The sequence below is a fragment of the Agelaius phoeniceus genome, chromosome 3 (genome assembly GCF_051311805.1).
Source record: "Agelaius phoeniceus isolate bAgePho1 chromosome 3, bAgePho1.hap1, whole genome shotgun sequence".
In the NCBI taxonomy this organism is placed as follows: Eukaryota; Metazoa; Chordata; class Aves; order Passeriformes; family Icteridae; genus Agelaius; species Agelaius phoeniceus.
The window spans coordinates 1,510,036-1,532,246 of NC_135267.1; the positions used below are offsets into that span (position 1 = coordinate 1,510,036).

At 58.3% G+C, this 22,211-nt stretch overlaps 1 protein-coding gene across 7 annotated transcripts in view; it reads left to right on the forward strand.

Annotated features, from left to right (window-relative positions):
- The first annotated feature begins 914 nt into the window (after positions 1-914).
- The window catches only part of PTK2B (protein tyrosine kinase 2 beta), an 82,458-nt gene continuing 61,161 nt past the window's right edge, over positions 915-22,211 (forward strand). For 5 of the 7 annotated variants that reach the window (XM_077176441.1, XM_077176442.1, XM_077176444.1 and 2 more), the window contains exons 1-11: positions 915-1,018; positions 2,940-3,019; positions 9,105-9,167; positions 13,298-13,352; positions 15,892-16,032; positions 17,392-17,466; positions 17,577-17,678; positions 18,942-19,059; positions 19,897-19,936; positions 20,023-20,069; positions 21,703-21,756. In XM_077176441.1, the coding sequence (XP_077032556.1) occupies positions 968-1,018; positions 2,940-3,019; positions 9,105-9,167; positions 13,298-13,352; positions 15,892-16,032; positions 17,392-17,466; positions 17,577-17,678; positions 18,942-19,059; positions 19,897-19,936; positions 20,023-20,069; positions 21,703-21,756 (826 nt within the window). In that variant the 5' untranslated portion in view covers positions 915-967. The remainder of the gene's footprint in view (positions 1,019-2,939; positions 3,020-9,104; positions 9,168-13,297; positions 13,353-15,891; positions 16,033-17,391; positions 17,467-17,576; positions 17,679-18,941; positions 19,060-19,896; positions 19,937-20,022; positions 20,070-21,702; positions 21,757-22,211) is intronic. The other 2 variants (XM_077176446.1, XM_077176447.1) reach the window with 1 other exon arrangement.

The window sequence follows — 22,211 nt, forward strand, 5'->3', positions numbered from 1 at the left end:
TCCATGGGTGTCCCCTTTTTCCCCTTTGTCACCATTGTCCCCTTTGTCGCCTTTGTCCCCATTGTCCCCCTTATCCCCTTTGTCACCCATTGTCCCCTTTGTCCCCTTTGTCATCCATTGTCCCCATTGTCCCCCTTGTCACCTTTTGTCCCCATTGTCCCCTTTGTCCCCGTTCTCCCCATTGTCCCCTTTGTTGCCGTTGTCCTTTTGTCCCCCATTGTCCCCCATTGTCCCCCATTATCCCTTTTGTCCCCTTTGTCCCCCTTTGTCCCCGTTGTCCCCGTTGTCCCCTTTGTCTCCATGGTCCCCTTTTTCCCTTTTGTCCCATTGTCCCCATTGTTCCCCATTGTCCCCTTTGTCACCCATTGTCCCCTTTGTCATCCATTGTCCCCATTGTCCCCCTTGTCCCCTTTGTCCCCATGGTCCCCTTTGTCCCCCATTGTCCCCTTTGTCCCCCATTGTCCCCTTTGTCACCTTTGTCCCCATTGTCCTCTTTGTCACCCATAGTCCCAATTGTCCCCTTTGTCCCCTTTGTCCCTTGGTCCCCCATTGTCCCCTTGGTCCCCCATTGTCCCTGTTATCCCCGTTGTCCCCCATTGTCCCTGTTCTCCCCTTTGTGTCCCCTTTGTCCTCCATTGTCCCCTTTGTCACCCATTGTCCCCTTTGTCACCCATTGTCCCCATTGTCTCCATTGTCCCCGTTGTCCCCTTTGTCATCCATTGTGCCCATTGTCCCCGTTCTCGCCTTTGTCCCCTTTATCCCTGTTGTCCCCATTGTCCCCTTTGTCCTCGTTGTTCCCTTGTTCCCGTTGTCCCCTTTGTCCCTTTTGTCCCCCTTATCCCCATTGTCCCCATCGTCCCCGTTGTCCCCTTTGTCCGGAATTGCCACGAGTGGCGTTGGTGGCATCACGGGGGGGTTTTTTTGTCCCAGGTACGACCTCCAGATCCGGTACCTGCCCGAGGATTTCATGGAGAGCTTCAAGGAGGACAGGACCACGCTGCTCTACTTCTACCAGCAGGTCAGGGCTGCTCCTGGAGCCCCCAAATTCCCCAAAATTCCCAAAATTCCCAAAATTCCCGAGGTTTTGGCGCCTCGGGTGGCGGTGGTGGCACTGTCCTGGTGATGGGAGGGGGCAGAGAGGATGTCCAGGGATGTCCAGGAATCTCCAGGGCTGTCAAGGGACATCCAGGGACATTCAGGGACATTCAGGGACGTCCAGGGAGATTCAGGGGCATCCAGGGACATTCAGGGACGTCCAGGGCTGTCAAGGGACATCCAGGGGCATTGAGGGACATTCAGGGACATCCAGGGACAATCAGGGACATTCAGGGACATCCAGGGAAGTTCCTGGACATTCAGGGACATCCAGGGATATTGAGGGACATTCAGGGGCATACAAGGACATCGAGGGCTGTCCAGGGACATTGAGGGACATCCAGGAACGTCCAGGGCTGTCAAGGGACATTGAGGGACATCCAGGGGCATCCAGGGACATTCAGGGACGTCCAGGGACATTCAGGGATGTCCAGGGACATTGAGGGACGTCCAGGGCTGTCAAGGGACATTCAGGGACATCCAGGGACATCCAGGGATGTTCAGGGATGTCCAGTGACATCCAGGGACATTCAGGGAGATCCAGGGATGTCCAGGGACATTCAGGGACACCCAGGGACATCTAGGGACATTCAGGGACATCCAGGGATCTCCAGGGGTCTCCAGGGACATCCAGGGACACCCAGGGACATCCAGGGCTGTCAAGGGACATCCAGGGGCATTGAGGGACATTCAGGGACATTCAGGGACAATCAGGGACATCCAGGGAAGTTCCTGGACATTCAGGAACATTCAGGGACATTCAGGGATGTCCAGGGACACCCACGGACATCCAGGGACATCCAGGGAGATTCAGGGACATCCAGGAGGGTCCAGGGCTGTCAAGGGACATTCAGGGACATCCAGGGACAGTCAGGAGCGTCCAGGGATGTCCAGGGACATCCAGGGGCATTCAGGGACATTCAGGGAGATCCAGGGACACCCAGGGACATCCAGAGACATCCATGGACATCCAGGGAGATTCAGGGACATTCAGGGGCATTCTGGGGCATCCAGGGACATCCAGAGATGTCAAGGGACATCCAGGGACATCCAGGGATCTCCAGGGACATCCAGGGACACCCAGGGACATTCAGGGATGTCCAGGGACATCCAGGGACATTCAGGCACATTCAGGCACATTCAGGGACATCCAGGAGGGTCCAGGGCTGTCAAGGGACATTCAGGGACATCCAGGGACAGTCAGGAGCATCCAGGGACACTCAGGGACATCCAGGGACGTTCTGGGACATCCAGGGATGGGGAAGGGGTGTGGGCAGTGCCACCATCCCTGTCACCATCCCCTGTCACTGTCCCCTGATACCATCCCCTGCTGTCCCTGGGTGTCCCGGGTGTCCCCAAAGTCCCCGGGGTGTCCCCTGCTGTCCCCACTGTCCCCTGCTGTCCCCGTGTCTCCCTGGGTATCCCTGGGTGTCCCCTGCTGTCCCCATTGTCCCCACAGTGACACTCTGTCCCTGGGTGACCCTGGGTGTCCCCTCCTAACCCGTGCCATCCCCTGCTGTCCCTAGGTGTCCCCTGCTATCTCCACTGTACCCGGGTGTCCCCCAGTGTCCCCTGCGTGTCCCCACTGTCCCCAGTGTCCCCTGAGTGTCCCCTGGGTGTCCCCTAAGTGTCCCTGGGTGTCCCCTGCTATTGCCACTGTCCCCACTGTCCCCAGGTGGTCCCTTACTGTTCCCTGGGTGTCCCCTGAGTGTCTCCTGAGTGTCCCCTGGGTGTCCCCCGGGTGTCCCCTGAGTGTCCCCAGTGTCCCCTGAGTGTCCCCTGAGTGTCCCCTGGGTGTCCCCCGGGTGTCCCCTGAGTGTCCCCGCTGTCCCCGCTGTCCCCAGCTCCGCAGTGAGTACATGCAGAACTACGCCAGCAAGGTCAGCGAGGGCATGGCGCTGCAGCTGGGCTGCCTCGAGCTCAGGTACGGTCACCTCCTGTCCCCTGGTGTCACCTCCTGTCCCCTGGTGTCCCCCTGTGTCCCCCTGTGTCTCTGGCGCTGCAGCTGGGCTGCCTCGAGCTCAGGTACGGTCACCTGGTGTCCCCTCCTGTCCCCTGGTGTCCCCTCCTGTCCCCCTGTGTCCCCTCGTGTCCCTGGCGCTGCAGCTGGGCTGCCTCGAGCTCAGGTACGGTCCCCTGGTGTCCCCTCCTGTCCCCTGGTGTCCCCTGTGTCCCCTCCTGTCCCCTGCTGTCCTCTGGTGTCACCTGTGTCCCCTCCTGTCCCTGCTGTCCCCTCTCCCTGGCGCTGCAGCTGGGCTGCCTCGAGCTCAGGTACGGTCACCTGGTGTCCCCTCCTGTCCCCTGGTGTCACCCTGGTGTCACCTGTGTCCCCCTGCTGTCCTTCTGTGTCCCCTGTCCCTTGTGTCTCTGTCACTCTGTCCCTTTGTCCCCTCGTGTCCCTGGCGCTGCAGCTGGGCTGCCTCCAGCTCAGGTACGGTCCCCTGGTGTCCCTTTGTGTCCCCTGGTGTCACCTGTGTCCCCTCCTGTCCCCCTGCTGTCCCCCTGTGTCCCCTGGTGTCCCCTGTCCCTTCTGTCTCTGTGTCACTTTGTCCCCCTTGTCCCCTTGTGTCTCTGGTGCTGCAGCTGGGCTGTCTTGAGCTCAGGTACGGTCCCCTGGTGTCCCTTTGTGTCCCCTGGTGTCCCCTGGTGTCCCTTTGTGTCCCCTGTCCCTTGTGTCTCTGTGTCACTCTGTCCCGTTGTCCCCTCATGTCCCTGGCACTGCAGCTGGGCTGCCTCGAGCTCAGGTACAGTCCCCTGCTGTCACCTGTGTCCCCTGGTGTCCCCTGCTGTCACTTGTGTCTCTGTGTCACTCTGTCCCTTTGTCCCCTTGTGTCCCTGGCGCTGCAGCTGGGCTGCCTCGAGCTCAGGTACAGTCCCCTGCTGTCCCCTGGTGTCCCCTGGTGTCACCTGTGTCCCCTCCTGTCCCCCTGCTGTCCCCTGGTGTCACCTGTGTCCCCTGGTGTCCCCTGTCCCTTCTGTCTCTGTGTCACTCTGTCCCTTTGTCCCCTTGTGTCCCTGGCGCTGCAGCTGGGCTGCCTCCAGCTCAGGTACGGTCCCCTGGTGTCACCTGTGTCCCCTGGTGTCCCTTTGTGTCCCCTCCTGTCCCCCTGGTGTCCCCCTGTGTCCCCTGGTGTCCCCTGTCCCTTCTGTCTCTGTGTCACTTTGTCCCCCTTGTCCCCTTGTGTCTCTGGTGCTGCAGCTGGGCTGTCTTGAGCTCAGGTACGGTCCCCTGGTGTCCCCTGGTGTCCCCTGGTGTCACCTGTGTCCCCTCCTGTCCCCCTGCTGTCCCCCGGTGTCCCCTGGTGTCCCCTGTCCCTTGTGTCTCTGTGTCACTCTGTCCCCCTTGTCCCCTCGTGTCCCTGGCGCTGCAGCTGGGCTGCCTCCAGCTCAGGTACAGTCCCCTGGTGTCCCCTGTGTCCCCTCCTGTCCCCCTGGTGTCCCCTGGTGTCCCTTTGTGTCCCCTGTCCCTTGTGTCTCTGTGTCACTCTGTCCCTTTGTCCCCTCATGTCTCTGGTGCTGCAGCTGGGCTGCCTTGAGCTCAGGTATGGCCTGGCACTGTCCCCTGTGTCCCCTGCTGTCCCCTGGTGTCCCCTGCTGTCACTTTTGTCTCTGTGTCTCTGTGTCACTCTGTCCCTTTGTCCCCTCATGTCCCTGTCACTGCAGCTGGGCTGCCTCCAGCTCAGGTATGGCCTGGCACTGTCCCCTGGTGTCCCTTTGTGTCCCTGGTGTTCCCTGATATCCCCTGGCCCTGTGTCCTTGTGTCTTTCTGTCTCTGTGTCGTTTTGTCCCTGTGTCCCCTTGTCCCCACGTGTCCCTTGTCCTCTTGTCCCCGTGTGTCCCCTTGTGTCCCTCTGTCCTTGTGTCTTTGTGTCCCTGTGTCTTTGTGTTCCCATCTCCCCTGTCCCCATGTGTCCCACTGTCCCTGTGTCCTTCTGTCCTTGTGTCCCTCTGTGTGTCCCCGTGTCCCCTGTCCCTGTGTCCCCTTGTCCTCATGTGTCCCTGTGTCCCTGCCCTGGTGTCCCCTGTGTCCCTGTGTCCCCTTGTCCTCATGTGTCCCTGTGTCCCTGTCCTGGTGTCCAGTGTGTCCCTGTGTCTCTGTGTCCTGATGTCCCCATGTGTCCCTGTGTTCCCATGTCCCCTGTCCCTGTGTCCCTGTGTCCCTTGTCCCCATGTGTCCCTGTGTCCCCTGTCCCTGTGTCCCTTGCCCCCATGTGTCCCTGTGTCCTTGTGTCCTTGTGTCCTTGTGTCCCTGAGCCTTTTTGTCCCCATGTCCCCTGTCCCCCTGTGTCCCTTGCCCCCATGTGTCCCTGTGTCCTTCTGTCCCTGTGTCCCTGTGTCCCCAGTCCCCGTGTGTCCCTGTGTCCCCTGTCCTTGTGGGGATGGGCAGGGAAGTTCCAGCTCCTTTGGGGGTGGCAGGAGGACCATGGGGGACATGGAGGGACAGAGGGGACATGGGAGACACGAGGGACACGAGGGACATGGGGGACATGGGGGATGGGGGGGGATGTGAGGGACATGGGGGACATGGAGGGACATGGGAACATGGGGATGTGAGGGACATGGGGGACGTGGGGGACATGGGGGACATGGAGGGACATGGGAACATGGAGGGACATGGGGACATGGGGACATGGGGACATGGGGGACATGGGGACATGGGGACGTGGAGGGACATGGGGACATGGGGACATGGGGACATGGAGGGACATGGGGACATGAGGGACATGAGGGTGTGGAGGGACATGGGGACATGGAGACAAGGGGGTCATGAGGGAAATGGGGGACATGGATGGACGTGGGGACATGGCGGGACATGGAGACAAGGGGGTCATGGGGGTCATGAAGGGACATGGAGGGACATGGGGGATGTGGGGACATGGGGGGACATGGGGACATGAGGGACACAGGGATGTGGGGACATGAAGGACATGGGGGACATGAGGGACATGGAGGGACGGGGAATATGGAGACTGTGGGGACATGGAGGGACATGGGGGATGTGGGGACATCCCACACGAGGGACATGAGGGACATGGAGGGACATGGAAGGACATGGGGGACATGGGGGACATGGGGGATGTGGGGACATGGGGGACATGGGGACATGGGGGATATGGGGGACATGGGGGATGTGGGGACATGGGGGATGTGGGGACACGAGGGACATGGAGGGATGTGAGGGACAAGGGGGATGTGGAAGGACATGGCGGGACATGGAGACAAGGGGGACATGGGGCCATGGGGCCATGGTGGCAGGTGTCTCATGCTGGTGTCCCCGTGTCCCCAGGAGGTTCTACAAGGACATTGGGGACATTGGGGACATTGGGGCCATGGTGGCACGTGTCTCATGCTGCTGTCCCCGTGTCCCCAGGAGGTTCTACAAGGACATTGGGGACATTGGGGACATTGGGGCCATGGTGGCACGTGTCTCATGCTGGTGTCCCCGTGTCCCCAGGAGGTTCTACAAGGACATGGGGACATTGGGGGCCATGGTGGCACGTGTCTCATGCTGCTGTCCCCGTGTCCCCAGGAGGTTCTACAAGGACATGGGGACATTGGGGACATTGGGGACACGGTGGCAGGTGTCTCATGCTGGTGTCCCCGTGTCCCCAGGAGGTTCTACAAGGACACTGGGGGACATTGGGGGACATTGGGGCCATGGTGGCACGTGTCTCATGCTGGTGTCCCCGTGTCCCCAGGAGGTTCTACAAGTACATGGGGGACATGGGGCCATGGTGGCACGTGTCACAGGCTGGTGTCCCCGTGTCCCCAGGAGGTTCTACAAGGACATGGTGACATGGGGACATGGGGCCATGGTGGCACGTGTCTCATGCTGCTGTCCCCGTGTCCCCAGGAGGTTCTACAAGGACATGGGGACATTGGGGACATTGGGGACACAGTGGCAGGTGTCTCATGCTGGTGTCCCCGTGTCCCCAGGAGGTTCTACAAGGACACTGGGGGACATTGGGGGACATTGGGGCCATGGTGGCACGTGTCTCATGCTGGTGTCCCCGTGTCCCCAGGAGGTTCTACAAGGACATGGGGGACATGGGGCCATGGTGGCACGTGTCACAGGCTGGTGTCCCCGTGTCCCCAGGAGGTTCTACAAGGACATGGGGACATTGGGGGACATTGGGGGACATTGGGGCCATGGGGCCATGGTGGCACGTGTCACAGGCTGGTGTCCCCGTGTCCCCAGGAGGTTCTACAAGGACATGGTGACATGGGGACATGGGGCCATGGTGGCACGTGTCTCATGCTGGTGTCCCCGTGTCCCCAGGAGGTTCTACAAGGACATGGGGACATGGGGGACATGGGGACTTGGGGATGTGATGCCCTGGTGGCACGTGTCATGGGCTGGTGTCCCCGTGTCCCCAGGAGGTTCTACAAGGACATGGAGGGACATGGGGACATGGGGACATGGAGGGGCATGGGGGCATGGGGGACACAGGGGGACATGGGGACATGGAGGGACATTGGGGGACATGAGGGACATGCTGGTGTCCCCGTGTCCCCAGGAGGTTCTACAAGGACATGGGGGACATGGGGACATGGAGGGACATTGGCGGACATGGGTACATGCTGGTGTCCTGGTGTCCCCAGGAGGTTCTACAAGGACATGGGGACATTGGGGCCATGGTGGCACGTGTCACATGCTGGTGTCCCCGTGTCCCCAGGAGGTTCTACAAGGACATTGGGGACATTGGGGGACATGGGGACATGGTGGCACGTGTCACATGCTGGTGTCCCCGTGTCCCCAGGAGGTTCTACAAGGACATGGGGACATGGGGACATTGGGGACATGGTGGCACGTGTCACATGCTGGTGTCCCCGTGTCCCCAGGAGGTTCTACAAGGACATTGGGGACATTGGGGGACATTGGGGACACGGTGGCACGTGTCTCATGCTGGTGTCCCCGTGTCCCCAGGAGGTTCTACAAGGACATGGGGGACATGGGGGACATTGGGGACATGGTGGCACGTGTCTCATGCTGGTGTCCCTGTGTCCCCAGGAGGTTCTACAAGGACATGGGGACATTGGGGCCATGGTGGCACGTGTCATGGGCTGGTGTCCCCGTGTCCCCAGGAGGTTCTACAAGGACATGGGGACATGGGGACACGATGGCACGTGTCACATGCTGCTGTCCCCGTGTCCCCAGGAGGTTCTACAAGGACATGGGGACATTGGGGACATTGGGGCCATGGTGGCACGTGTCTCATGCTGGTGTCCCCGTGTCCCCAGGAGGTTCTACAAGGACATGGGGACATTGGGGACATTGGGGACACGGTGGCACGTGTCTCATGCTGGTGTCCCCGTGTCCCCAGGAGGTTCTACAAGGACATGGGGACATTGGGGACATTGGGGACATTGGGGACATGGTGGCAGGTGTCTCATGCTGGTGTCCCCGTGTCCCCAGGAGGTTCTACAAGGACATGGGGACATGGGGCCATGGTGGCACGTGTCTCATGCTGGTGTCCCCATGTCCCCAGGAGGTTCTACAAGGACATGGGGACATTGGGGGACATTGGGGACATGGTGGCACGTGTCTCATGCTGGTGTCCCCGTGTCCCCAGGAGGTTCTACAAGGACATGGGGACATTGGGGCCATGGTGGCAGGTGTCTCATGCTGCTGTCCCCATGTCCCCAGGAGGTTCTACAAGGACATGGGGACATTGGGGACATTGGGGACATTGGGGCCATGGTGGCACGTGTCACATGCTGGTGTCCCCGTGTCCCCAGGAGGTTCTACAAGGACATGGGGACATTGGGGACATTGGGGCCATGGTGGCACGTGTCTCATGCTGGTGTCCCCGTGTCCCCAGGAGGTTCTACAAGGACATTGGGGACATTGGGGACATTGGGGACATTGGGGCCATGGTGGCACGTGTCTCATGCTGGTGTCCCCGTGTCCCCAGGAGGTTCTACAAGGACATGGGGACATTGGGGACATTGGGGGACATTGGGGCCATGGTGGCACGTGTCTCATGCTGGTGTCCCCATGTCCCCAGGAGGTTCTACAAGGACATGCCCCAGAACGCGCTGGACAAGAAATCCAACTTCGAGTTCCTGGAGTGAGTCCAGCCCGGAGCCACCGCCCCGACCCCGGGGGCCTTCCTCACCCTCCTCATCTTCATCGTCTGCATCGCTCTTCTCGCCCTCCTCATCTTCATCATCATCATCATCCCCCTGTGGCTCCTCATCCTTCTCACCTTCCTCATCTTCATCATCTTCATCGTTCTTCTCACCCTCCTCATCTTCATCATCATCATCATCCCCCTGTGGCTCCTCGTCCTCATCCTCCTCACCTTCATCATCTTCATCATCTTCATCATTCTTCTCATCCTCCTCATCTTCATCATCATCATCATCCCCCTGTGGCTCCTAGTCCTCATCCTCCTCACCTTCCTCATCTTCATCATCTTCATCCTCCTGCAGCTCCTCATCCTTCTCACCTTCCTCATCTTCGTCATCTTCATCGTTCTTCTCACCCTCCTCATCTTCATCATCATCATCCTCCTGCGGCTCCTCATCCTCCTCATCTTCATCATCTTCATCCTCTTCATCATTCTTCTCATCCTCCTCATCTTCATCATCTTCATCCTCTTCATCATTCTTCTCATCCTCCTCATCTTCATCATCCTCCTGCAGCTCCTCATCCTCCTCACCCTCCTCATCTTCATCATCATCATCCCCCTGTGGCTCCTCATCCTCCTCATCTTCATCATCTTCCTCATCTTCATCATCTTCATCATTCTTCTCATCCTCCTCATCTTCATCATCCTCCTGCAGCTCCTCATCCTTCTCACCTTCCTCATCTTCATCATCTGCATCATTCTTCTCATCCTCCTCATCTTCCTCATCATCATCATCATCATCATCCTCTTCACCTTTCTCATGTTCTCTTCATCATCCTCCTCATTCTCCTCAATCTCCTCACCCTTCTCATTCTCCTCATCTTCATCATCCTCCTGTGGCTCTTCCTCCTCATCCTCCTCATCTTCCTCATCCTCCTGCAATTCCTCATCCTTCTCATCTTCATCATCCTCCTGCGGCTCCTCATCCTCCTTATTTTCCTCATCCTCCTCATCTTCCTCATCTTCCTCATCCTCATCCTCCTAATTCTCCTCCTCCTCATCCTCCTCATCTTCATCATCCTCCTGTAGCTTCTCATCCTCATCCTCCTCATCTTCCTCATCCTCCTGCAGCTCCTCATCCTCCCCATTCTCATCCTCCTCATCCTCCTCAATCCCCGTAATCTTCCTCATCTTCCTCATCTTCATTGTCTTCCTCCTGTTACTCCTCATCCTCCCCACCTTCATCATCCTCCCGTGGCTCCCCATCCTCCTCATCTTCATCATCCTCCTCATCCTCCTCATCCTCGTCATCTTCATCCTCCTCCTGCTACTCCTCACCCTCCTCATCCTCCTCATCTTCATCATCTTCCTTATCTTCTTCCTCATTCTCCTGCTTCTCCTCATCCTCTTCATTCTCCTGCTACTCCTCATCCTTGCTCAACTCCTCATCCTCCTCATCTTCCTCATCTTCATCATCCTCATCCTCCTAATTCTTCTCCTCCTCATCCTCCTCATCTTCATCATCCTCCTCACCTTCCTTATCTTTCTCCTCATCATCCTCCTCCTCCTCCTCCTCCTCATCCTCCTCATCTTCTTATCCTCGCTCATCTCCTCATCCTCCTCATCTTCATCATCCTCCTCATCCTCCTCATTCTCCTCATTCTCCTCATCCTCCTCATCCTCCTCCTGCTACTCCTCATCCTCCTTCTCATCCTCCTCGTCTTCATCATCCTCCTCATCCTCCTGCTACTCCTCATCCTGCTATTCCTCATCCTCCTCATCCTCAGCATCCTCCTCATCCTCAGCATCCTTCTCATCCTTCTCATCCTCCTTATCCTCCTCATCTTCCTCATCTTCATCATCCGCATCCTCCTAATTCTCCTCCTCCTCATTCTCCTCATCTTCATCATGCTCCTCATCTTCCTTATCTTCCTCCTCATTCTCCTGCTGCTCTTCATCTTCCTCATCCTTCTCATCCTCCTCATCTTCTTATCCTCACTCATCTCCTCATCCTCCTCATCTTCATCATCCTCCTGCTGCTCCTCATCCTCCTGATGCTCCTCTTCCTCCTCATCTTCCTCATCTTTATCATCCTCCTCCTCCTCATTCTCCTCCTCCTCATTCTCCTCATCTTTCTTATCTTCCTCCTCATTCTCCTGCTGCTCTTCATCCTCCTCATCTTCATCATCCTCCTCATCCCCCTCATGTTCATCCTCCTCCTGCTACTCCTCATCCTCCTCATCCTCCTCATCCTCCTCCTCATCCTCCTCATCTTCATCATCCTCGTCATCCTCCTGCTACTCCTCATCCTGCTGCTCCTCATCCTCCTCCTACTCTTCATCCTCCTGCTACTCCTCATCTTCCTCATCCACTTCATCCTCCTCCTCATCCTCCCCGTCCTTCTTATCCTCCTCACCTTCATCATCTTCCTCATCCTCCTTGTCTTCATCATCCTCCTGCTGCTCCTCATCCTCCTCATCTTCATCATCCTCGTCATCCTCCTGCTACTCCTCATCCTGCTATTCCTCATCCTCCTCATCCTCATCTTCCTCCTCATCCTCCTCATCTTCCTCATCTTCCTTATCTTCATCCTCATTCTCCTGCTACTCTTCATCCTCCTCATCCTCCTCATCTTCATCATCCTCCTGCTGCTCCTCATCTTCCTCATCCACTTCATCCTCCTCATCCTCCTCATCTTCATCATCCTCCTGCTGCTCCTCATCTTCCTCATCCACTTCATCCTCCTCCTCGTCCTTCTCATCCTTCTTATCCTCCTCACCTTCATCATCTTCCTCATCCTCCTCATCTTCATCATCCTCCTGCTGCTCCTCATCCTCCTCATCTTCATCATCCTCATCATCCTCCTGCTACTCCTCATCCTGCTATTCCTCATCCTCCTCATCCTCAGCATCCTCCTCATGCTCCTCATCCTCATCTTCCTCCTCATCCTCCTCATCCTCCTCATCTTCCTTATCTTCCTCCTCATTCTCCTGCTACTCTTCATCCTCCTCATCCTCCTCATCTTCTTATCCTCACTCATCTCCTCATCCTCCTCATCTTCATCATTCTCCTGCTACTCCTCATCCTTCTCATCCTCCTCATCTTCCTCCTCATCGTCCTGCTGCTCCTGCTGCTCCTCATCCTCCCTATCTCCTCATCCTGCCCGGTTCCTCCGGAGCTGCCCCCCATCCCCGCTCCCGTCCCGGCCGGGCATTCCCGCTGACATTCCCGCTGGCATTCCCGCCGACATTCCCGCTGGCATTCCCGCTGACATTCCCGCTGGCATTCCCGCTGACATTCCCGCTGACATTCCCGCTGGCATTCCCGCCGACATTCCCGCTGGCATTCCCGCTGGCATTCCCGCTGGCATTCCCGCCGACATTCCCGCTGGCATTCCCGCTGACATTCCCGCTGGCATTCCCGCTGACATTCCCCCTGACATTCCCGCTGACATTCCCCCTGACATTCCCGCTGACATTCCCCCTGACATTCCCGCTGACATTCCCGCTGACATTCCCCCTGGCATTCCCGCTGACATTCCCGCTGGCATTCCCCCTGACATTCCCGCCGGCATTCCCGCCGACATTCCCGCTGACGTTCCCGCTGACATTCCCGCTGGCATTCCCACTGGCATTCCCGCTGACATTCCCGCTGACATTCCCGCTGACATTCCCGCTGGCATTCCCGCCGACATTCCCGCCGACATTCCCGCCGACATTCCCGCTGGCATTCCTGCTGACATTCCCGCTGACATTCCCGCTGACATTCCCGTTGGCATTCCCGCTGACATTCCCGCTGGCATTCCCGCTGACATTCCCGCTGACATTCCCGCTGACATTCCCGCTGACATTCCCCCTGACATTCCCCCTGACATTCCCGCTGGCATTCCCGCTGACATTCCCGCTGACATTCCCGCTGACATTCCCGCTGGCATTCCCGCTGACATTCCCGCTGGCATTCCCGCCGACATTCCCGCTGGCATTCCCGCTGACATTCCCGCTGACATTCCCGCTGACATTCCCGCTGGCATTCCCGCTGACATTCCCACTGGCATTCCCGCTGACATTCCCGCTGACATTCCCGCTGACATTCCCGCTGACATTCCCGGCGTTCTCTGCCCGCTGCAGGAAGGAGGTGGGCCTGGACCTCTTCTTCCCCACCCAGATGCTGGAGAACCTCAAGGTGAGGGACACGCGGGCGTGACACGGCTGTGACACCTGCCACGTGTGTCACCGCATCCCTGTGGGTGTGTGTGTCCATGTGGTTGTCCCTGTGGGTGTCCGTGTGTCTGTGTGTCCGTGTGTCTGTGTGTCCACATGTGTCCTTGTGAATCCCTGTGTGTCCCTGTGGGTGTCCCTGTGTGTGTCCGTGTGTGTCCCTGTGGGTGTCCCTGTGTCTGTGTGTCCACGTGTGTCCGTGTGTCCCTCACTGTGTGTCCGTGTGTCAGTGTCCGTGTGTCCATGTGTCCCTGTGTGTTCATGTGTCCATGTGTCCTGGCGTGTCCCTATGTGTCTGTATGTCCCTGTGTGTGTCCCTGTGTCTGTGTCCCTGCGTGTCCATGTGTCCCTGTGTGTCCGTGTGTGTCCGTGTGTCCGTGTGTGTCCGTGTGTCTCTGTGTGTCCCTGTGGGTGTCCCTGTGTCTGTGTGTCCCTGTGTCTGTGTGTCCGTGTGTCTGTGTGTCCCTGTGTGTCCCTGTGGGTGTCCATGTGTCTGTGTGTCCCTGTGTCTGTGTGTCCCTGTGTCTGTGTGTCCACGTGTGTCCTTGTGTGTCCCTGTGTGTCCCTGTGGGTGTCCCTGTGTCCCTGTGTCTGTGTGTCCCTGTGTCTGTGTGTCCACATGTGTCCTTGTGAGTCCCTGTGTGTCCCTGTGGGTGTCCCTGTGTCTGTGTGTCCGTGTGTCTGTGTGTCCCTGTGTCTGTGTGTCCGTGCGTCCTTGTGTGTCCGTGTGTGTCCCTCTGGGTGTCCGTGTGTCTGGGTGTCCGTGTGTCTGCGTGTCCACATGTGTCCTTGTGTGTCCCTGTGTGTCCCTGTGGGTGTCCCTGTGTCTGTGTGTCCCTCCTTGTGTGTCCGTGTGTCCTTGTGTGTCCCTGTGTGTCCCTGTGGGTGTCCCTGTGTCCGTGTGTCCCTCCCTGTGTATCCATGTGTCAGTGTCCGTGTGTCCATGTGTCCCTGTGTGTTCATGTGTCTGTGTGTCCTGGCGTGTCCCTGTGTGTCCCTGTGTGTCCATGTGTCCCTGTGTGTGTGTCCATGTGTCCGTGTGTCTCTCCGTGTCCCTGCGTATCCATGTGTGTCCATGTGTCCCTGTGTGTGTCCATGTGTGTCTGTGTGTCCCTGTGTGTCCGTGTGTCCCATTGTGTCCCTGTGTCTGTGTGTCTGTGTGCGTCCATCTGTGACTGTGTCCCTGTGTCCGTGTGTACCTGTGTGTCCATGCGTGTCCCAGTGTGTGTCCATGTGTATCCATGTCTCCCTGTGTGTCCCTGTGTGTCCACATGTGTCCTTGTGTGTCCCTGTGTGTCCCTGTGTGTCCATGCATGTCCCGGTGTGTGTCCATGTGTGTCCATGTCTCCCTGTGTGTCCCTGTGTATCCATGTGTGTCCGTGTGTCTCTGTGTGTCTCTATGTGCCTCTGTGTGTCTTCCTGTGTGTGTCCCTGTGCGTCCGTGTGTCCCGTTGTGTGTCTGTGTGTCCCTGTGTGTCCGCGTGTCCCTGTATCTGTGTTTCTGTGTGTGTCCATGTGTGTCCCTATGTCCATGTGTCCCTGTGTGACTGTGTCCGTGTGTCTGTGTGTCCTTGTGCGTCCGTGTGTCCCTGTGCGTCCGTGTGTCTGTGTGTCCTTGTGTGTCCCCATGTGTCCCCATGTGTCCCTGTGTGTGTCCATGTGTCTGTGTCCCTGTGTGTCTGTGTGTCCTTGTGTGTCCTTGTGTGTGTCTGTGTCTGTGTGTCCCTGTGTGTCCGTGTTCCCATACCCAACACCGTGTCCATCCCACCGTTCCCAAATCCAACACCCCGTTCCCATATCCCACACTGCCCCCAGTCTCAGTGTTCCCATATCCAACACCACGTCCATCCCGCTATTCCTGTATCCCACACCACCCACATCCCAGTGTTCCCGTATCCAACACCGTGTCCATCCCGCTGTTCCCAAATCCAACACCCCCTTCCCGTCCTGGCGTTCCCAAACCCGACGTCGTGTCCATCCCTGCTGTTCCCAAATCCAACACCCCCTTCCCGTACCCGGCACCCCCAAACCCGACGTCGTGTCCATCCCCGCGGTTCCCATATCCCGCCCTGATCCCGGTGTTGCCGGTGTTGTCCCGCCAGCCGTGGCAGCTGCGGAAGATGATCCAGCAGACGTTCCAGCAGTCCACCTTCAGCCCCATCCCAGTGTTCCCATATCCCACACTGCCCCCAGTCCCAGTGTTCCCATATCCAACACCGTGTCCATCCCGCCATTCCCAAATCCAGCATCCCGGTGTTCCCATATCCCACACCGCCCCCAGTCCCAGTGATCCCATATCCAACACCGTGTCCATCCCGCCGTTCCCAAATCCAACACCCCCTTCCCGTACCCGGTGCCCCCAAACCCGACACCGTGTCCATCCCTGCTGTTCCCAAATCCAATACCCCATTCCCATCCTGGTGTTCCCAAACCCGACGTCGTGTCCATCCCCGCCGTTCCCGTATCCCGCCCTGATCCCGGTGTTGCCGGTGTTGTCCCGCCAGCCGCGGCAGCTGCGGAAGATGATCCAGCAGACGTTCCAGCAGTACGCGCTGCTGCGGGAGGAGGAGTGCGTCCTGAAATTCCTGCACACCCTGAGCACCTTCGCCCCCATCGACCAGGAGAGCTTCCGGTGCCAGCCGGTCGTGAGTGCCCGGAAAAATGGGAGACCGGGGATTTGGGGATGTGGGGATTTGGGGATGTGGGATTTGGGATGCGGGATGTGGGATGTGGGATGTGGGATGTGGGATTTGGGATGTGGGGATTTGGGGATGTGGGATTTGGGATTTGGGATGTGGGATGTGGGACTTGGGATAGGGGATATGGGATTTGGGATAGGGGATATGGAATGTAGGATATGGGATAGGGGATATGGGATATGGGATATGGGATAGGGGATATGGGATATGGGATATGGGATATGGAATGTGGGATGTGGGATAGGGGATATGGGATAGGGGATAGGGGATATGGGATGTGGCATACGGAATGTGGGATGTGGGATATGGGATATGGGATATGGAATGTGGGATATGGGATAGGGGATATGGGATGTGGGATATGGTATATAGGGTAAGGGATATGAAGTAGGGGATATGGGATATGGAATGTGGGATTTGGGATATGGGATATGAGATAGGGGATAGGGGATATGGGATATGGGGTGTAGAATATGGGATTTCGGATATGGGATATGGGATGTGGGATATCGCATATGGGATATGGGAATGGGATATGGGATTTGGGTATATGGGATTTTGGATAGGGGATATGGGATATGGGATATGGGATATGGGATGTCGGGTATGGGATTTGGGATATGGGATATGGGATATGGAGATGAGAGGCCACCAGGATGTTCCTGATGGTGATGTCCCTGGGATCTGGGATCCGTGGGATAATGGGATGTGGGATTTGGGATTTGGGATATGGTATAAGGGGATTAGGGATATGGCATAATGGGATATGGGATATGGGATAATGGGATAATGGGATAATAAGATATCAGATGGGATAATGGGATAATGGGATAATGGAATAATGGAATGTTGTGATAATGGGACAATGGGATAAAGGGATATGGAATATGGGATAGGGGATATGGGTAGGGGAGAGGGGATATGGGATGTGGGGGATATTGAATATGGGATATGGGTATGGGATAGGGGATAGGGGAATGGGATATGGGATATGGGATATGGGATATGGGATGTGGGATATGGGATGTGGGATATGGGATAGGGGATATAGGATATGGGATATGGGATGTGGGATATGGGATATGGGATTTGGGATATGGGATATGGGATGTGGGATATGGGATGTGGGATATGGGAAGGGATGGGATACGGGATGAGACGGAACCCCCTTGGAACGGACGTGGCGGACGGCGACGGAACGGGGCGGAGCGAGCCGGAGATGGGATGAGGGCGGGGCTGGGGTTTGATGGCCGTGGGGCGGGATCTGGCCTGCCCCTCGGGAACGCCCCTCATCCCAAATCGCAGCAAGGATGGAACATCACCGTGGACCTGGTGATCGGCCCCAAGGGCATCCGCCAGGTGACCGGCGAGGACACCAAGGTGGGAATGCCAGGCTGGGAATTGGGAACTCCCGCCCGCCCACCGCGGGCTCGGGGAGGGGGTGAAACCTCCCCCGGATGGAATTCCCGATGAACTCCCCCCCTTCCCAGCCCACCTGCCTGGCGGAATTCCGGGATATCAAATCCATCCGGTGCTCCACCACCGAGGACGGGCAGGCCCTGCTGCAGCTGGGGCTGGGCGGGACCCCCCCGGTGAGGAGCTGGGGGGAATTCCTGGGAATGCCATAGCTCATATCCCATGTCCGATATCCCACATCCCATATTCCATATCCCATATCCCACATCCCCTATCCCACATCCCACATTCCATCTTCCCTATCCCATATTCCCTATCCCACATCCCATATCCCATATCCCATATTCCACATTCCATATCCCACATCCCATATCCCATATCCCATATCCCACATCCCATATCCCACATCCCCTATCCCACATCCCATATCTCCTATCCCACATCCCCTATCCCACATCCCCTATCCCACATCCCACATCCCAGATTCCCATATCCCACATCCCATATCCAATATTCCACATTCCATTTCTTACATCGCATGTCCCCTATCCCATATCCCACATCCCACATCCCACATCCCATATCCCATATCCCATATCCCATATCCCCTATCCCATATCCCCTATCCCATATCTCAAATCCCACATCCCATAATCCACATCCCCTATCCCATATCCCAAATCCCCTATCCCATATCCCACATCCCACATCCCATATCCCATATCTTGGGTGCCATCCTGGGTGTCATGGAATCCCGGGAGGGGGCAGTTATGGAAAACTGGGATCGGGGTGAAGGGGTGATCCTGATCCATGGGATGGCAGGATGGGATCGGGGATGGGATTGGGCAGAAGGGGTGACCCCGATCCATGGGATGCTGGGATGGGATTGGGCAGAAGGGGTGACCCCAATCCATGGGATGGCGGGGTGGGATCAGGGATGGGATCGGGGAGAAGAGGTGACCCCGATCCATGGGATGCTGGGATTGGTGGGTTGGGATCAAGGAGAAGGGGTGACCCCGATCCATGGGATGGCAGGATGGGATCGGGGATGGGATCGGGGATGGGATCGGTGATGGGATCAGGGATGGGATCGGGGATGGGATCAGGGTGGGATCGGGGTGAAGGGGTGACCCCAATCCATGGGATGGCGGGATAGGATCGGGGATGGGATCGGGGATGGGATTGGGGTGAAGGGGTGACCCCAATCCATGGGATGCCGGGATGGGATCGGGGATGGGATGGGGGTGAAGGGGTGACCCCGATCCATGGGATGGCGGGATGGGATCAGGGATGGGATCGGGGATGGGATCGGGGATGGGATGGGGGTGAAGGGGTGACCCCAATCCATGGGATCGGGGATGGGATCGGGGATGGGATCGGGGATGGGATGGGGGTGAAGGGGTGACCCCGATGCCATGGTCCCACCCCCGCATTCCCAGTCGCTGTCGATCCGGACGTCGTCGCTGGCCGAGGCGGAGAACATGGCCGACCTGATCGATGGATACTGCCGGCTCCAGGGGGGAACGGAGACCTCGCTCATCGCCTTCCCCGGGAAAGGTGGGGATGCGGCGGGGTGGCCTGACGGGATCCATGGGATCCATGGGATCATGGGATCATGGGATCCATGGGGTGGCATCCATGGGGTGGGATCCAGGGGATGGGATGGGATGGGATGGGATGGGATGGGATGGGATGGGATGGGATGGGATGGGATGGGATGGGATGGGATGGAGAGAAAGGATGGAGATGGGATGAGATCCATGGGGTGGGATCCATGGGATGGGATAATGGGATGGGATGGAGAGAAAGGATGGAGATGGGATGGGATCCATGGGATCCATGGGATCCATGGGATAATGGGATAATGGGATTCAGAGGATGGGGTGGGGTAATGGGATGGGATCAGATCATGGGATGGAATGGGATCCATGGCATGGGGTCATGGGATGCAGTCCATGGGATGGGATGGAATGGGATGGGATCATGGAATGGGATGGGATTGGGATGGGATCAATGGGTTGGGATCAATGGGTTGGGATAAGGGGATGGGATTAATGGAATGGGATGGGATCAATGGGATGGGATTGGAATGGGATAATAGGATGGGATGGGATCCATGGGATGGGATGGGATGAGATCCATGGGATGGGATCCATGGGATGGGATCCAGGGCATGGGATGGGATCCATGGGATGGGATGGGATCCATGGGATGGGAATATAGGTAATGTTGGAATGGGGTGGAGTGGATTGGGATTGGGATTGGGATTGGGATTGGGATTGGGATGGGAATGAGACTGAGATGGGATTGGGATGGGAATTGGGAATTGGGAATTGGGAATTGGGAATTGGGAATTGGGAATGGGGATGGGACCTTTCCCCGCCCCCCCCGCAGATCGCGAGAAGAGGATCAGCCTCCCGCAGATCCCGGCCCCGTGAGTGATCCCCAGCCCTTTTCCCGGGATCCCGTTCCCCACCCCACATCCCCCGTCCCGCTCCCTGACCCTCTTCCCACCCTCAGGAATCACGGGGAGCGGCTCTCCACGCTTTCCCACAGCACCAGCGGCGGTGAGTCCCCGTTCCCACCATCCCCATTCCCACCGTCCCCATTCCCACCGTCCCCGTTCCCACCGTCCCCATTCCCACCGGCCCCCTTCCCACCATCCCCATTCCCACCGTCCCCATTCCCACCATCCCCATTCCCACCCGTTCCCACCATCCCCATTCCCACCGTCCCCGTTCCCACCATCCCCATTCCCACCATCCCCGTTCCCACCGTCCCCATTCCCACCGTCCCCGTTCCCACCGTCCCCGTTCCCACCGTCCCCGTTCCCACCATCCCCGTTCCCACCGTCCCCGTTCCCACCGTCCCCGTTCCCACCGTCCCCATTCCCACCATCCCCGTTCCCACCGTCCCCGTTCCCACCATCCCTATTCCCACCGTTCCCCGTTCCCACCATCCCCATTCCCACCGTCCCCATTCCCACCGTCCCCGTTCCCACCGTCCCCGTTCCCACCGTCCCCATTCCCACCATCCCCGTTCCCACCGTCCCCGTTCCCACCATCCCTATTCCCACCGTTCCCCGTTCCCACCATCCCCATTCCCACCGTCCCCATTCCCACCGTCCCCGTTCCCACCGTCCCCGTTCCCACCGTCCCCATTCCCACCGGCCCCCTTCCCACCATCCCCGTTCCCACCGTCCCCGTTCCCACCGTCCCCGTTCCCACCGTCCCCATTCCCACCGTCCCCGTTCCCACCGTCCCCGTTCCCACCGTCCCCATTCCCACCATCCCCGTTCCCACCGTCCCCGTTCCCACCATCCCTATTCCCACCGTTCCCCGTTCCCACCATCCCCATTCCCACCGTCCCCATTCCCACCGTCCCCGTTCCCACCGTCCCCGTTCCCACCGTCCCCGTTCCCACCATCCCCATTCCCACCATCCCCGTTCCCACCCGTTCCCACCATCCCCATTCCCACCATCCCCATTCCCACCATCCCCATTCCCACCATCCCCATTCCCACTGTCCCCGTTCCCACCATCCCCGTTCCCACCGTTCCCCTTTCCCACCGTCCCCGTTCCCACCGTCCCCGTTCCCACCGTCCCCGTTCCCACCGTCCCCATTCCCACCATCCCCATTCCCACCGTCCCCGTTCCCACCATCCCCGTTCCCACCATCCCCATTCCCACCGTCCCCATTCCCACCGTCCCCGTTCCCACCGTCCCCATTCCCACCATCCCCGTTCCCACCGTCCCCGTTCCCACCATCCCTATTCCCACCGTTCCCCGTTCCCACCATCCCCATTCCCACCGTCCCCATTCCCACCGTCCCCGTTCCCACCGTCCCCGTTCCCACCGTCCCCGTTCCCACCGTCCCCATTCCCACCATCCCCGTTCCCACCGTCCCCGTTCCCACCGTCCCCATTCCCACCCGTTCCCACCGTCCCCATTCCCACCATCCCCGTTCCCACCATCCCCATTCCCACCGTCCCCGTTCCCACCATCCCCATTCCCACTGTCCCGCTCCGGGGCGCGTTCCGTGCGGGATTCGGGAACGCTGGACACGCCCAGCTCTTCTCCAGAGGGTTGGGATGCATCCCAGCGTCCTGAGGGGAGCACCAGACCCTCTGGAGATGCTGGAAGACCTCCCACGCCCACTGAACCTCCTGATCCCATTCCCGTGTCCCGTTCGCTCCCCCAGATTCCGAAATCTACGCGGAAATCCTGGACGAGTCCTCAAGGCCGAGATCTGGAAGTAGGTGGCTCCCGTGGGAATTCTGTGGCCCAGGTGTCCCAGTCCCTCCTGCCCCATCCCAAATTCCCGTCCCGGCCTCACCGAAGCTCCCAGAAACTCCTGAGGGAGCTTGGGATGGGGCGTGAGGCAGGATCCATGGATCCATGCGGGAACGATGGAGAGGGCGGGATCCATGGATCCTCATGGATCCTCATGGATGGACAGAGTAGGATCCATGGATCTTCATGGATGGAGATGGGAGAATCCATGGATCTTCATGGATGGAGAGGGCAGGATCCATGAAACCTCATGGATCGTTATGGATGGAGAGGACAAGATCCATGGATCCATGCGGGAATTTTGGAGACGCCAGCATCCATGGATCTTCATGGATCCTCATGGATGGACAGAGTAGGATCCATGGATCTTCATGGATGGAGATGGCAGGATCCATGGATCCATGTGGGAATTTTGGA